Source organism: Periplaneta americana, chromosome 16 (genome assembly GCF_040183065.1).
Source record: "Periplaneta americana isolate PAMFEO1 chromosome 16, P.americana_PAMFEO1_priV1, whole genome shotgun sequence".
NCBI lineage: Eukaryota > Metazoa > Arthropoda > Insecta > Blattodea > Blattidae > Periplaneta > Periplaneta americana.
The window spans coordinates 169,527,563-169,545,182 of NC_091132.1; the positions used below are offsets into that span (position 1 = coordinate 169,527,563).

Here is a 17,620-nt window from a genome sequence, read left to right on the forward strand (position 1 = left end):
AGTCTAGTCTATGTCCTCTCAGTCCACTCTATGTCTTTTCAGTCTAGTCTATGTCCTCTCAGTCCACTCTATGTCTTCTCAGTCCACTCCATGTCTTCTCAGTCCACTCTATGTCCTCTCAGTCTAGTCTATGTCCTCTCAGTCCACTCTATGTCTTCTCAGTCCATTCTATGTCCTCTCAGTCTACTCTATGTCTTCTGAGTCCACTCTATGTCCTCTCAGTCCACTGTGTCTTCTCAGTCCACTCTATGTCCTATGAGTCCACTCTGTTTCTTCTCAGGCCACTCTATGTCCTCTCAGTCCACTCTATGTCTTCTCAGTCCACTCTATGTCCTCTCAGTCTACTCTATGTCTTCTCAGTCCACTCTGTGTCTTCTCAGTCCACTCTATGTCTTCTCAGTCCACTCTGCGTCTTCTCAGTCCACTCTATGTCTTCTCAGGCCACTCTATGTCCTCTCAGTCTAGTCTATGTCTTCTCAGTCTACTCTATGTCTTCTCAGTCCACTCTATGTCTTCTCAGTCCACTCTATGTCTTCTCAGTCCACTCTATGTCCTCTCAGTACACCCTCTGAAATAGTACAATCTACAACATATCATTATATGAAACAGTCTGTCTTTTCGGTATAATTCTACATGTTACGTGTTATAACATTTTTCTGTTCCTAATATAAATAGTGAAGAGAATAATAATTATTCACGTACCTCCGAGTATGGCTCTGAGGCCTCCATGTTACCAGAAGCAGGGTCCCGAATTCACACAGGGCTTGTCCCGTCAGCTGTAAATTGTCTAAGTTATGTAATTAATTATTATAACACTTAAATGTGATGCGAAGTTCACAAAACAGTACTGCAGCAGTTCTTTGTTAACTCACTACACCATTTTTCTTTTCTTTTTAAATCAACTTGATCGCTACATCTAATACTTTTCTAAACTAACAAGCACACGTAAGACTCAAGGACAAACAGCGTTACAGTTACAATCACAACAAAAAACCAAGTTATTTAAGTCAGCAGTCGGTTTAAAGTTATAAAGATTAATGAAATAAAAATGTGAAACTGCTGGGGACAAAAGTCGAACTAGTAGAAGATCCCCAACAACTAGACAGAACGCAGCCCACTATTATAATCACAGCCTTCTTCAACTACGCATTTATTTTCTGATTTATAGTATGCTTCAAGTGGGCTGTGCTACATTCCCAGCCACAGTCGACCATGCCCACGCCGTTGCAGATCACGTAGGCAACGGCCACACCCAACCGGCTCGTTGGTTCACGAGAGGCTAGACAGGTCACCAACGACATCGTTCAAAGAGCTGGTTGCGTAACATATCGACACTGTCAATAAGTCTAATCTATGACATTAGGAATCAGAAGGGTAACAGGGACAATCGTATTATGTTAAACAAAATAGATGAAAAAACAAAGCCTGCAACATAAACGTTATACAATGTTATACGTATATTTTTCTACACACACATCAGCTGATAGAAAGCCGCGTAATATTAGTTCCACATCCGTCCGCTACTGGCGTATGGCGCGGGCTCACCTTCTGTCTAGTGATGGGCCGCTCATGAGCGAGTCGTTTCGAATGAACGACTCCCGCTCTGGAGCGGCTCTCCGCTCCCTCCTTACAAAAGAGCGAGTCGTTCATTGCATTTCGCTCCCTACTCTTGGGAGAGCAAGGCAACTTCACCTCGCTCTCTTGCTTATGGCTCACTCCCAACGCTCCGCTCCCTCCACAACAGCACAGCGCTCCACAGCTCCTTTACAGCTGTATACAATCCCTGATCACAACGATACGCAGCACGTCTGTCAGTGTGGTCATGCGCTTCAATGCAGACACGTTTAAACGTTGCCTATTGTCATGTTTCTGTTCTCCTTATTGCTAAATAGATCATGTTTGCACATTAGCCGTTTTTATGTACCATTGTACACTTTCATAATTGCTATTTATACTACTTTACCAACAGTAACGTCGCCAGGATCAGAGCAAGGGAGGTGCGGATGGGGTGCGAGATTTAAAAATGGGGTGCGAGCTGTAAAAATGTGGTACATAAAAAATTCAAAATGTTCTTTCATGCACTTGCGCGCATACTATACATCTGTTTATTATTATTATTATTATTATTATTATTATTATTATTATTATTATTATTATTATTATTATTCAATCCATTACGATACACTATGGGACGCAGTTTTTTCACATGCAAGAAATTGTTTGTTTGTTTTTGTTCTTCAAAATAATTTATGCCTAGTATTTTGTTAATAAGTTGCCCTTTGGAGTGTGGAAAGGGGTGCTCCGATTTTTATGGGGTGCTTGCGCACCCTTTCGCACCCCCCTAGCGACGTCCCTGTTTACCAACACTTTCAGAACTGTTTTTAATTGATCTGTTTATACTACATACCGATACTTCACGATTGTTACTGGTTCGTAAAATAGCGTAAGTAATGTAAATGGGCTCTCTCCCTCTGGGATAACATGGAAACTTACCTTACTCTACGTGTACAAGAAGCTTTTCTCCGCATTCACAGACCGATGCAAACTGATTCGAATGTCTATTGCAATGGCATCTATTGAGAAGCATGTGTATTATGTCATACAGTTAACAACCCGCTCTGCAGTTATCATAGAAGAGTCGGAGCGGTGCGTAGGTGAAGCGTGGGGTGAGTGATCACTAGGAGCGAGCTGGTTGAGAAAGAGGGAGGGCACTGTACCGCTCCGCTCTTTTGAACGACTCTCAATGAACGACTCCTCAAAAGGAGCGGGAGTCAAAGAGCTAGCTCGCATCAATGAACGACTCCGACCCATCTCTACTTCTGTCTTTCTCAAAATAACTGCAGATGTCACGTGATCATGCATGGAATGCCATTGGTTATTCGGGAGCGGGAGTCGTGAGACGAGCTGTGAGCAGTGTTGCCAACGGGACGGAAATTCCGTCGAAATTGACGGAATTTCAACGTAGCGGACGGGAAAAAAATGGCTTTGACGGGTGACGGATTTTCTGGCGGAAATTACGATTTACATCGTCTTTTGACATTTTTAGCTGCTGTCATTTTTAATTGTTTAATTTTTGGGAGATTTTACTTTCTATTTGAACGGCCCTGCCTGTTCGGTACTATGTTTCAGAATCCCCTGTTTCAAATTAGCTCGTAATCAAGTCAGATGTTGAGGAATAATTATAATTATTTTATTATTTTAATCAGAATTGGTAAGTAAGTTTTGTTAAAATTTGCTTATATATATATATATATATATATATAGGGTCTTATTATTTTTTTTAATTTTGACGGATTTCCAGGTGTTATACTGACAGGAATACAATTTATGTGTTGGCAACACTGGCTGTGAGCTGGTTGAGAGTCGCGAGCTGAAGGAGCTGGAAGTGCCTCGCGAACGACCAGCTAGGTCGTTACTAGCTCGAAGGAGAGGTCGTTCAAAAGAGTCAGTTCGTTCGCGAACGACCCATTACTACTGACATAGTACAACATTAGTAACTTTCGACATAATGGATGATACAATCCCAAAATGTAAAAAAAGAAGTACAGCTATCCCACGTGTTATACACCCGAACTCATAAAGAAAATTAAAAAAAAAAAAATTACAGGCATAGGCAAACATATTAAAAAAAACCAGGATCACTATATCATTTGTACATGTTTATCTGACAGTTGAGGTCAAAAATGATATACGTAATGCATTTGAGGATTATACTTTAGATATTTATCTCTCTATGCTTAATGGAAACAATGAGGCCTATTGGAAATACACAAAACAGATATGTAAATCTAACAGTAGCTTGCTATGTAATATTAGATGCTTAGATCGCAATTTTGAAACACATCAATAAATTTTTAATATTTTTAAGAACTACTTTCAAAGTGTGTACATACCTAGTAGTATCACTTCTGAAGTTACCTTTGAACACGAGTCTTGTGAATATTTTGATTGTATTAACATTAATGTTATAAGCGAAGAAGATATTATTAATGCGATTAAGAAACTTAGATCGAAGAAATCAGTAGGGCCAGACGAAATCCCCCATATATTGTAAAGGGATAAAGATAGTCTCATCAAGCCCTTATTGCATATTTATATCTTATCTTTCAAGACTGGGATTTTCCTGATAGATGGAAAATAGCCAAAGTTTGTCCAATTCATAAGGATGGAGACAAGGAACTGGTTAATAAATGATAGGCCTATATCAATATTGTCCATCTTTTCAAACCTTTTTGAATCTATTATATATAAATACATTTATTTCCCAATCAAAAACATTATTGACGACAAACAACATGGTTTCGTTACTGGTAGATCAACTTTATCAAATTTAGTATGGTTTTGTGACTATGTCACTGAAAATATGGACATGGGTAATCCAGTTAATGTAATCTACACAGAGTTCAAAAAAGCATTTGATACTGTTGATCACTGCATATTGCTAAAGAAGCTTGCCAAACATGGGATTAGTAATTCTCTTATAAATATATTTAGAAGTTACCTATTAAACCGCAAAGAGTTTGTCTTCAACAAATGTCGATCTGAAGAATTTACAGCGAAATCGGGGGTCCCTCAAGGATCAAATCTGGGTCCACTTTTATTTTTATTATATATAAATGACCTACCGAACTCGATATCAAACTCACTATGTTTAATGTATGCTGATGATGCCAAAATTATTAAACCCTGTCCTACAGCTAATGACTGTCACCTGCTTCAGAGAGATCTAAACTGAAGAATAAACTGTATTTCAACTTAAATAAATGTCATTATATGATATATATAATAGCAAAAAAAACTTATTTTACTTACAGATACTCAATGGGGGGGGGGGGAATTACTGGAAATGACTGATATGGTAAAAGATTTAGGCATAGTATTCACTTATAATATGGATTTTTCCAGCCATATACTTGAACTTGTGTCTCAGTCGCTTAAACTTCTAGGATTTTTCTACAGACATACCACAAAATTCTCCTCTCAAGATAGTTTAAAAATTCTATTTTTTTCACTAGTTAGATCAAAACTTGAATATTGCAGTACTGTATGGAACCCCTATCAAATTAAATATATATTAACAAAATTGAGTGTGTTCAAAAAGGATTCATTAGATTTTTGTTTCTTAAATCATTTGGTTACTATCCCTCCTGGAAAAATGAAAGTGGTATTTCGTACTCATTTCTTTTGTCTCTCTCTAATTTTGAAAGTTTGCAACACAGAAGAAATAATATTGATATAAAATGCCTCCATAATTTATTAACAAGTTCTGTAAATAGTCATCTACTGTCCAGGATAGCAATACATGTACCAAGAGAGAACTGTAGGACCAGTAAAACATTTAATTTAAACTATGCTAGGACACGTTATTACAAGTACTCTCCACTTCTTAGAATCTGTTCCTTCTATAATAAACTGAGCAATATTGACATCTTTCAGGATAGAACCACACTCTTGAGAGAAATAAATACCGGTAGCTTTCAAAACACTACATAAGTATTTTGCTAATAAATAGGTCTTAACTGGTTTGCATATTGTATTTTTTGTCTTCTTTCTTAAATTATTTCATATCAATTATCATTACTAACTCACACCTAATTCTGTTGATATTGCCGACTTAACGTAGGTCTAGTTCCTCATCAGTTATTGTATTATTGTTATTAATCTGTGACTAGTTATTTGCGTTTCATCACTGGCTCTATTACTTTAATATAATCTAAGTTTTCTTCATAGTGTAAATACTTTCGTTTTTGTTTACCGAGATTTACATGTAATATTTGCTTGATATCATTTGTTGAGTAGTATTGGATTGTAACTGTTTAAAGTTAAGTTTAAATTACCATTATTATATGTACTACCGGTACTACTGTTATTTTCACTTTTATCTACTCTGTAATTACATTGTTGAGTGGATTAAACAGTGGCGGCTCATGAACTTGTGGATTGGGAGAGCTGCAGTAGATTTCGGTACATACAAATTTCACTTCTTGATACCATTACTAATAAGTATAGGACAAAAATAAATGCACTACATATCGAAAAACCAAAACTTCCTGACTTAGTTGGGAGATGTCTGTAGGACCATTTGCTAATCCCCAAGAAAAACTAATACCATCGATTTCAGTCTGAATTTCAGATCGGCAGACACTCAAATTACAATCTACCAGCTCATTCTGAATTGTCTTAGAATAACCTTAAACAGTGGCATGTTCCAAATGATTTTTGAGAGGCTCGTTTAGATTACTCACGAACTGTAGCAACCCACGAAACACATCAGGGTTCTTCGAATCGTTTTTTCATCATGTCCCGTAAGGGGAAGTTCATATTGGCCACAAAATTTGATACAATCAATTTTTTTTTTAATAATTTCACGATTTTTTATCACTTCTTGATTGTGTTTGAGAATGTTTGTTCTGTTCGTTTCACTTAATTGCACAGCAATATGAGTTGCGTAACATAGCCAATGAAACAACATTTTTCAGGTGAGACGGCGAAGATTCGTGCATTTTGCTTTTTAGGGGCAAATGTCCTAATCTGTCACACCACTCCTAGTCCATGCAGCATCACCACAAAAGAGGAGGCAAGGAAAACAAAATACAGATTTTTTTTTGTTCACATCCACGTAACCACAAATGCTTAGCGTAAATTTCATTGTTATACTTCCTTACATATATGCACTATTTCGGCTGGATGAAGCTTAAGTAAGATTTAAGTCGGGTAACGGACGACCCTTTAATTTCACTTCATTACATCAATATTCTCCGGAAGGGAAAAATAAAATTAATATTCTGTAATTCACACACACTCATGCTTGCACATTTGCACTGATTAAGTTACGGTATTAAGACGTCACAGCAAAGCAACACTCAGATATACTGATGGTCAACAATTTTCTAAAACTGGAAAAGAAGTCTCTTTCGTATTTTACGTGCTATATCAAAAGGATTCTACTCGTGCAATCATTTTGATTTAAGGCAAATATTAGGTTCTCCTGGAGGCTGGATATATACGTAATAATAAGGCAAAAGAGAATATTAATTTCGTTTTATTAACTCGATAAGATTCTACAACAATAAGTATGTGAAAAGAAAATAAAAATTTTGTCATTAAGATTCAAGGGAATAGAGAATCCATTTGACGCAGCGTTACAATAGCGGTGTGGGAGGAGAGGAAAGATCCCTTGTAGCCTGGCTCTGCAACCACTGCAGCGAAATATGGGTTTTAAACAGCGGCAGTTTCCCTCTGCTTCCCTTCACCTCTCTACCCCCTGACCATGCAAGACACACTCTCTGTGAGCTGACCACCCTGCAGATCCCAGGACGACTTTGAATGCAGTGTCAATTCCAATATAGTCGACGCGCAAAAAGATAATGCATAAGATAATAGTACATATTTCCAGCCAGATGAAATATAAAGCAATTTACCAATAAAAACTGTAACAATTCTTCTAAAAATTAAAATAAATATTATTTTTATTTTCCTGTCAAAGCAGGGAGTGCTGCAGCTCCGCAGCTCTTATGGACGGGCCGCCCCTGGGATTAAATAAATAAATAAGATACAATACAGATACTAGAACAAATGCACAAAAACAACACACCACAAGAACACATTATAATTGTTCCAGAAAACCACTCATTCTTTTAACACAATTCTAAAGTGCAGTTCTGCGTTTAACATAGTATGTCCGACAATAGAATCATCCCACTAGTGGTAATGATCCCCAAAACACGATAAAGACAAATTATGGCCATATGGATTGTCTACTAACTGTACGGGTAAAGTGCGAGGAGCATCGTGTTGCCAGCTAAGCAGGAGTGGTAAAGAAGACCCACCAAGATGCCAGGAAATCCAAATGGTAACGAGCAGAATGCTGGTAAGTCAAGGCCAATTCAGACGGGGATAGTTTACAGGAGTCAAGTGCTTGAAGCAACTCGACACTTTCCCCGTGTGATATGGCGGGACAGTCAAGTTGTGACTTGGCGGTCAAGCATAATTTGAGTTGACGACTCATCAACCTTTATGTCTACTTTCCCGTCACGTGATGAACTTGACTCCACCACTTTCCTATGTGAATGCTAATTTGTAGCAACTTGCAAGCAGATAATGTGTTACATTAGTAACTTATTAATTTAGCTACCGAATTCGAGATTAATTTAACTTTCACACCACATACTTCAACAATTACCGTACTAATCCTGCTTACAGATCACTTGGATTTGTAATTCGAAATTATTCAAGCAACCACCTGTTTTTAGGTTAGGCCTACGCCTAGTTAGAAGCAAGTGTAATATGCTAGGCCTACTATAATTATTTGGAATCGTCGTTGCAAAATCAACGTTCATTCTATTGAGTTGATGCAGAATAAAATCGTCAGGTTCCTATATTATAAGATATTTAAAATACCTTGTCCATCCCAGTTCCCAACTAGTTTAAATATTCAGATGAATTTTTGTTTTCCACACGCTCAATGACACAAGAACGACTTACTCGATATTTCACAGAAAAATATGAACAAAAATAATACTGATTCCGTCGAAATATTCAAACTAATTTCATTTTATATCCCTCCAAATGCATACACAAACAATTTGGATTTAAACATCTCTAGATCAAGACAGGCACCAGAATCAAAACTTTTCCCTTGTTTTGGTCTTGCAATTTAGTACCGATTTATTAAATTTATGATTTTTTTAATCATAAGCAATATCTATTTCATGTTTTCATTTCTTTTATTTCTATTGCTAATGAATTGCATATATTAGTATCTATTTTATAAAGCTGTCCATGCGAATCATTATCAATAATTATAAATTAAATGTATGTGAAGAAGTTGCTTTGATGGGCATCTTGCATGTGTACCTACTTTTCTGTAAGTCATAATAAATAAATAAAAATAAATATATAGACCCTATTTTTAGCAGTGCAGCAGTGCATCAGATGTACGAACTTCAGAGGAATATACGGGATGTAGAAGTGGTTCGTAAAAAAAGGGGGGGGGGAACTTAAAACACTGTACCTTTAAGCATACAACATTCAGTTCGCGTTTGTTTACGTGCACAACAAGGTTTGAAGTTCAATGTCTCCGTGTGATCACAAATATGGTGTCTAGAGCCTTCAAGCACTCGACTCCCAGCCTTTAGCTTTGACTCGCTGTGTACTATGCCTTTCCTTCAGAAAATGTCACAACAGAGTAATGCATAATTCACCATAACAAACATTGTTCTCTAACCATTATCACATGTATTAACATCAGCACCTCTTCGTGCTAACAATTTCGTAATACTTACATTAACATTTAAGACTGCCAAGAATACTGCATGATCACCATCTTCAAATTAAAAATCTGTCTGTCTATATAGAACCTCACAACTTTCAAAGGACCACTTTCTACTGCCACAAACAATAATGACATCACTATCACAATTTGCATTCTATAGATCGATGCCATCTCCTCTTTCTGTAAACAATGAAACGTGCACCAGCACCAGAGACTTTGCACCCCATTTGTACCCAGGAATGGGTAAAATTGAGACTATAATATGCCACTATAAATACGAAGGATGTTTAGGGTTGGAAGTGTATTTGTAACATAAAATAATTACAGCTTGTCATATGCAATTAACAAGAAATTTAATTCATTGCGTGTAATGTCCAAACATGACCACAATTAACAAGAGTTAATGTCTCCTAGACATCAATCAATGACCACAAGTACTAAAGACATACAGAATATAGCAATTTATTTAGCCTACAGTATATTACAAAATAACAAATACTAACACATGTTACAATAGTTGTCTACATTTAAAACCCTTTACATGACATTTTTACACAACTGAGTTATGAACACCAGTATAGTGGCAATTATGAGTTCTATTGAATTACATTGCTTTGAGTTCCAAAAACCAGTGAATTTCATGCAAAAGGCTTGCTGAAAGCACTGTTAGATTGAAAATCCCCTTTATCCACCAAAAGTTACTTTCAAACTCTTTTAATTTGTGAAAGTGTATGTACGGGATTTTGAATCTATTAGTGTAAATTGTATATTGGAAAATGAAACAAGTTCCCTTAACTGTATTTTCCACTCATAAACAACATAAACGAAAACATTAAAGTTACCAATAAATGTAAAGTTGTGATATAAAACCATCTGAACGACAGGGAATAAGTAAGGTATTTTGTTTATTCAATCTGCGGTTAGGAAGGAAAACAGACATAAAACAGAGAGACTAGTTACTGATGTATCAGTTAGTCCAGAATGGCAAAGGGAGTGAAAATCCAGTCCGAAGCTAGGCTACTCAAGATCTCTTGGTCACATGACAGAACTGAATGCCTGCAGGCCTAGCACTGTTGTTGCTTGGATGTGGGATGAGGGTAAACGATCTCTACATGAATAAAGATGATAAAATGGTGGAGATAGGTCGATAAAACGAAAGCAAATAGTGTTGGTATAAATGCATACCAACATTGGAAACAAAAATGTGCTGGCAATAACAGTGATACAATATACCATGTACATTCACAGCTCTTATCAGTACATGGGCCGGAGGATTTGATATGGGTGCCGTTCTGCTTCTTCTGTCCTCTTTAATTCTGCACGTCCTGGAATTCTTGTTTCTTCATCTCCAAGAGATTTTTGTAAGCCCTGCGAGCTTTTGCGTACAACCCTGGTGTCGTGTCTGTTCAGTGGTAAATTCCGTGCATTATAGCAGTCTGAGTTGAACCATATTATTCTCTCCTTCATTATTAGGGTCAACCTCTCCAGCATCGTCTACCTTCCCATCTATGACTCGCGCGATTCTCTCTTGGCTTAGCTTTGTTGTGTCTAGTAACCTGGTTGGACGCGGTGTTGGTGTTTCCAGTCGAGTTGCGACTGCAGTTATTTACAAGAACAAACTACAAAATATAATAATTTTATTATTGCATAACTTTTTCCGATAAATAAACGATATATATATATATATATATATATACATACATACACTACGCACTACTAATCTTATTAAACTTTTGAAATTTTATTTGTAACAAACACTGAGGTTAGTTGAGCTACATTTGCAATATTATGTTATACAAAATTTAAAAATAATACATTGTCGTACATTTCCATCCATGAGGCCGTTTCTCTGTCAGTTGTCTTGTGAAGTCACTCTATGATCCAATGAATTTTTTTTTAGTTATTTAACGACATCTCTAGATATTTAGCGTCTGAATGAAATGAAGGTGATAACACAGGTGAAATGAATCTGGGGTCCAGCACTAAAAGTTACCCAGCATTTGCTCATATTGGGTTGAGGGAAATGCCCGGAAAAAACCTCAACCAGATAACTTGCCCCGACTGGGATTCGAACCTGGGCCACATAGTGTCGCGGCCAGACGCGTTGACTGTTACTCAACAAGTGTGAACAGTATGGCTTACTGCAATGCAAAAGAGAGTATTACACAATATTGAGTAATTAACTCCAGTGCTGACAAATGCACAGCATCATTTCCTTTAGTCCATGGGTTATTGTTTCCAATAAAAATTCTCTTGAAATAATATGCTAAAGTATTCATATGTTATATTTTTCCATCTCTATATTCCACCGCTACAAACACTGGAAAATCTTCTCAATAGTTTAACATTAGCAGTTTCCTCTATTTAAGAGGCTTACAATTCTCCGGTTACCTTTTCCTACTGCAATTGACAATGGGCTATCACCATACATGTTACGGGCATTAACATCAGCGCCTTTATCCACTAGGAGTCTCACAATATCGACATAACCCTCTTCTACAGCAGTGAATAATGGACTCTCACCATAATTATTACATGCATTAATATCAGCATTGTTATCCAGTAGGAGTTCCACAATATCCACATTACCTTCTTCTACAGCAGCGAATACTGGACTCTCACCATACATGTTGCATGCATTAACATTAGCGCCTTTACCAATTAGGAGTCTCACAATATCCTCATTACCTCTTTCCACAGCAGTGAATATTAGAGTCTTACTTAACTTGTTACATGCATCAACATCAGCGTCTTTATCAATTAGTAGTCTCAAAATATCCAAATTCCCAGATAAGAGTGCAGTGAATGTTACACTGTCACCATCCTTATCACATACTTTAACATTAGCGCCATTTTCTATTAAGAACTTCACAACTTCCACATGGCAACCAGAAATTGCATAATATAAAGGAGTTTGTTTCCACGCATCGTCTGTATTAACATTTGCACCTTTGTCAACCAGCATCTTAACAGTTTCTAGACGACCTTTGACAGCAGCCCAGAACAAGGGAGTTCTGTGATCAGAGTCTCTCATTTCTAGACGCTCTTTCGTTGTAGTATATACCGAAGTCTTCTCAGTGTCTAGATGAAGTTGGTTGTCATCCCCAACCAAAGCCCTTTTCTTTAGAAATCCTTCTGTTTCTTCAGCTTCGAGAAAAAATTCTACCAGTTTCGTTTGTCCTGCAGAAGATGCTATGTGTAACATTGTGGCAGTAATAGCCTTGGGATAAATATTCGTATTAATATGTGCCTCAAGGGGATGATTCACACATAGGCCAAATTTAAACATCAACTTTGCAATATTCACATATCCCTGTAATGCAACAATGTTCAAAAGTCTGCACAAAAATTGATCACCTTGCTCACCCTCGATCAATTCCATAGTGAATATCATGTCACTACTTTCAGCCTGACTGCCCAGCAGCATGTCAGCAGCTGACCACGCTTGTGTCTTGTCAGCAAGTGTCAGGGGTCGCCAGTGAAACACTTCATCTTCAACGTTACAATCACAATGATTCTGCAATAATAGTTCAATGATTTCACACACAGTTTTATTAGGTGAAAAGTTACTGCTTTCAGTATGATTGATAACTGCCAAGTGCAAGGGTGTCCTCCCACCCTTATCTTTTCCATTCACATCACATTCAGGGGATGACAGCATTTTGAGCACACAATCTTTGTCTTCATTTAGGATGGCAGTATGCAATTCAAATCCTTCTGCCAGAATCCTATCAAAAAACTGTCTCATGATTATGAGCTCTTGTCTAAATAATATCTCTTGTGTACATTGTCTTTCATATCTGAAATGTTTTGTGAACCACTTCGCAGCAAAGAACTCTAGAAATGTTCTGTGAATGGACACTGCTGTGGAATTTATAATTTGAGCAACAAATCCACTCTTTTCTTTTCCTTTTATAAATTGGTCATGGAAATCTTCAACTCGTCTCGTAATGTCTTCGGAGGAGTGTAGATGGTTAAGATCTTCAGTTTTTAGTAAGGAATGTATAGCACAAGCCATGTGGTCGTTCTCACACTTTTCCCAATGCAACTTTACTAAATGGTGCTGCACTGGGTTTGTCAGATTTACTTTGCCCTTCATGAGAACAAAGATATTCCACTTCCGATCGACAAACCTGTTATACAGTCCCAGCAAATCCAGTTTGCAGTGAACCACCATCTCACCTGACTGACAAAAGTGAGAAGCTTCATTACGAAATACTTCGGCCAACATCAGAGTATGTAGAGGAATTGCTGTGAATTGACCAAGTTTATCAATCAGCGAATTTCCTGTCACTTCTAACAAACTGTCAGTAAATGTATGTAAGTCATGTGAACCAATATTGACATCATTCCAAAGTTTAGCAAGGAAATCACGTTGAGTCTCTTTTGTAAAGGGTTGAAGTTCAAATGTAAAACAGGAGAAATTTTCCTCCAGCATATCCTTCAATAAAGAACGAGAAGTGATCCAAAGCTGTTTGAATTTACAGTTGATAATAATTTGCCTTAATATGCACAACATCTTATCTGCATAATCCGGGCAGATCTCATCAAACCCATCGATCAATATCACAATATTGCCACCATGATGTAACTCGTGTTTCAAAAGTGACGTAGCAAAGTCACTCATTAATTTCCCTGCCTTTAACAGAAATTCTACAGCAGAAATTTCACAATTTTTCAGGTAACGGGTGTGCTCAATGAGAGCTACAGTGACCACCCAACATGCAGGTTCACGTCGCTTGAATTCTTGAGCTAAGGTCAAAATTTCTGTTGATTTTCCCATTCCAGGGTGAGCCACAAGCAACTTGACCTTGTCAGAGAGCAGCATCAATTCCTGCAAGCTTCTGATGGACGTTTTATCCATTAAGTGAGACTTAATATAGGACACATCGCCTTTGGACTGTTTCCAAATAAAACCAGTCTGTTCTTTATGAAGCCAATGGACTCGTTCAAATACAGTTTTGGCCTTCTCGAAATCCTCTTTTCCTCCAATTACAAAACAGCGACACACAGCTTCTTCAGAATGTTTTGTTTCATCAAATATCTCTACTACTTTCGTAGGCAGGACAATTTTCCTCAGAGCCTGCAGTGAAACTCCACTTACAACTAAGCAGTCCCGGTCATCAGAAAATACTGTCTCACTCACATGTTGCCTAGTAACAAACTTACGAGGTATGTAGTGTTCACTTTGTTGAGTGAGTTTATCTCCAATGCTTTCGACAATTCCAGAGACCAACTGAGTTACAATTTCAGCGTTCGCTACTTTGTCGAATACAGTGTCGTTAACTAATGTGTTAAGTTTGATGGACTCACCTTGGAAATTAATTTTGCAATCTAATACTTGTCTCTTTGATTCCTCATTCAGTTGGCCAAAGCGAAACTCGTCTTTGTGACTGAGACATTCTAATTCCCTCCCATTCTCACTGTCGTCAATCACAACAAGGGTCTTTCCTGAACCTAAATTGGTGACAACTTTTTCTATTGCCTCAACCCAGCCATCAATTACAAGCACATCACATCCAGGCCAGCGACCCCACAAGGCCAACACTTCACTCATTCTATCCTTCAACACGTTGGCATCTACCAGAATCTTCTTGTCAACACTTTGGTGGACTTTGAGGCAAGTGAGAGCGTTAGAATTGTGAACTCTCAGAAGTCCTCCAACTTCCGGTAACTGCTGTCTAAATAAATTCAACTCTCTTTCATCAAATTGCAGATTAAATTTTGCGAGCTGATCTATTTTTGCCTTATTTAAGTCATCGACATTGCACTTCACTATATCCTTCCAAAACTGAACATTTTCCGTGAGGTAAGAACCAGGGCCTTCCATCCAGCTCGTTATATCAGTCCGAAATTTCTGGAACTGAGAATCTGTCCCCAATGCTTTATGAAGTTCATATCTGATTAAGGAATCAAGCTGCTTCTCACTTGCTTGTTCCGTGTAGAACCTGGACTGAAGGAGGAACTGGTTGAACTCAGGCTCGTTCTTTAACTCGGGAAAGTCATTTTCAGAAAAACGTAAGCATTTTCCTCCTGTCATGAGAACTTTCTGGACATCAGTATCAACAGCTTCACCTACAGCCACAACAGCATTTGTGTAAACAACGAACTGCACATCGCTGAATGGACCCCACCGTTGTAGGTCAGTTTTCTGTCTCCAGTCCTTCTTGAGGCTGTAGTAAGAACTGCAGTGCTTCTCGATTGAGAAGACTCTGCGTACTGTGTACAATTTATTCTTTTCTGAAAATAGCTTATGTTTCAACTGTACAAGAACTACCTTACCATCAATGCTCAGGACTAGATCATCGAACTTTAGAGCTGCAGCCATGTTGGAGGCAATATAAAAACTCTTTCTGTCATTGATCAGTCTAAGGAAGAGAAGTCCAGCCATTTTGACTTCATACATATACCCTTCATTTCTGCAGGCTCCAACTGTCTTCTCGTAACCCTGTAAAGAAACAAAGCACTCAATGCTTTCACATATTATCTAACTGTTAAATGAAGTCATATATCTAATGTGGCTAGTAAATTATATATACCCAACTAAAATATAATTATTTTATAATACCTTGCTTTGTAATATTGTGTTAAATACTGGAGAATTCGCTATATTAATAACAAAACTTCCCTTGAAATTATTCAAATCTGCATTACAGGAAGCTTTACCTGAAAGACTAGATTTGCATATACGTCACTGTGTACGTTAACAGAAAAAGCACAATTCCAAGTCACACAGAGTTTGTGTGCACTCGATGTGGGTCTCTGGCGTTTCGTCAGCCCACGCGAGTTGTGTGAATATAAAAGGGAAAAGTTGAGACGGTGTCGGGTGGAGTTCCCAGGTAGCTCAGTTGGTAAGAGCGCTGGTACCTTCAACCAGAGTTCCCGGGATCGATACCCGGCCCCGGAACAATTTTTCCCTTGAAATTATTCAAATCTGCATTACAGGAAGCTTTACCTGAAAGACTAGATTTGCATAATATATATGCCACTGTGTACGTTGACAGAAAACCACAATTCCAAGTCACACAGAGTTTGTGTGCACTCGATGTGGGTCTCTGGCGTTTCGTCAGCCCACGCAAGTTGTGTGGATATAAAAGGGAAAAGTTGAGACGGTGTCGGGTGGAGTTCCCAGGTAGCTCAGTTGGTAAGAGCGCTGGTACGTTCAACCAGAGGTCCCGGGATCGATACCCGGCCCCGGAACAATTTTTCCCTTGAAATTATTCAAATCTGCTTTACAGGAAGCTTTACCTGAAAGACTAGATTTGCATAATATATATGTCACTGTGTACGTTGACAGAAAACCACAATTCCAAGTCACACAGAGTTTGTGTGCACTCGATGTGGGTCTTTGGCGTTTCGTCAGCCCACGCCAGTTGTGTGGATATAAAAGGGAAAAGTTGAGACAGAGTCGGGTGGAGTTCCCGGGTAGCTCAGTTGGTAAGAGCGCTGGTACATTCAACCAGAGGTACAGGAAGCTTTACCTGAAAGACTAGATTTGCATAAAGTTACAATTTGTTACGCAGTGTTATTAGGACTGCATTCCTTAATTCAAGACACCAGGTTATTGAGCTAGAATGCATAAATAACTACACATAAATACACACAATGACTCGTGGGCTGCAGTGATTTTAGAGCTTAATGTATTCAAGCCTGTAGTGGGACATAATAATAATAATAATAATAATAATAATAATAATAATAATAATAATGTGACAGCGACGTGAGATTCGAACTCACGACCAGCGTCCCGCAAGAAAGCAGATCGCGCGGAGCACTTTGGAATGGCGCGCGGCTGAGAGGGGAGAGGGCCAACGCGGCGAGAGAGTGGAGAGAGTTTGCGCGCGCATCTTCTGCTTGCCTAGAGAGGCCGAGAAATCCGTCGAAATGGAAGACTCGCGAATTCGAACTTTCGAGGCTACGTCGCTGTGGTTATAAATTACGGTCGCGAAGGAACGACAGAGTTTTCAGTTATTCAGTCAGTGAGTAAGCCAGAGCAAGCAAGCCAGACTTGTGTGCCGGAGTTCGACTCGAGTGTGCGTCCGCATCTGCGTCAGCATCCGAAGGCCTGAGTTCGAGTGCAGTGGACCGCAGTTGGAGGGACCTGAGTTCGAGTGCAGTGGACCGCAGTTGGAGGGACCCGAGTTCGAGTACAGTGAACTGTCTCTGAAGGTCTGTGGTTCGAGATACTGTGAACTCGAGTGACTGAGATAGAAGAACTGTGAACTGAGAACTGGTAGTTCTGATTTGTAAATAGTACTGTGTAAATATTAGTTAAGATTAACAGTTCATTGTTGTGCGTAATAGTCCAAGTAAGTTGTCATTGTCGTCGGTGGAGTGCTATAACGA

At 38.4% G+C, this 17,620-nt stretch overlaps 1 protein-coding gene across 4 annotated transcripts in view; it reads right to left on the reverse strand.

Moving 5' to 3' along the window:
• Positions 1–17,620, reverse strand: part of LOC138691880 (uncharacterized) — a 117,856-nt gene that overhangs the window by 61,855 nt on the left and 38,381 nt on the right. Inside the window, exons 1-2 of one of the 4 annotated variants that reach the window (XM_069814452.1) lie at positions 2,818–3,096; positions 703–1,548 (exon numbers count right to left, since the gene is read on the reverse strand). The exons of 2 other annotated variants lie outside the window; for them this stretch is intronic. In XM_069814452.1, coding sequence (XP_069670553.1) covers positions 703–729 — 27 coding nt within the window. In that variant the 5' untranslated portion in view covers positions 730–1,548; positions 2,818–3,096. Of the gene's footprint in view, positions 1–702; positions 1,549–2,817; positions 3,097–9,610; positions 15,723–17,620 lie in introns of those variants that run through there. One more of the 4 variants, XM_069814453.1, reaches the window with a different exon arrangement.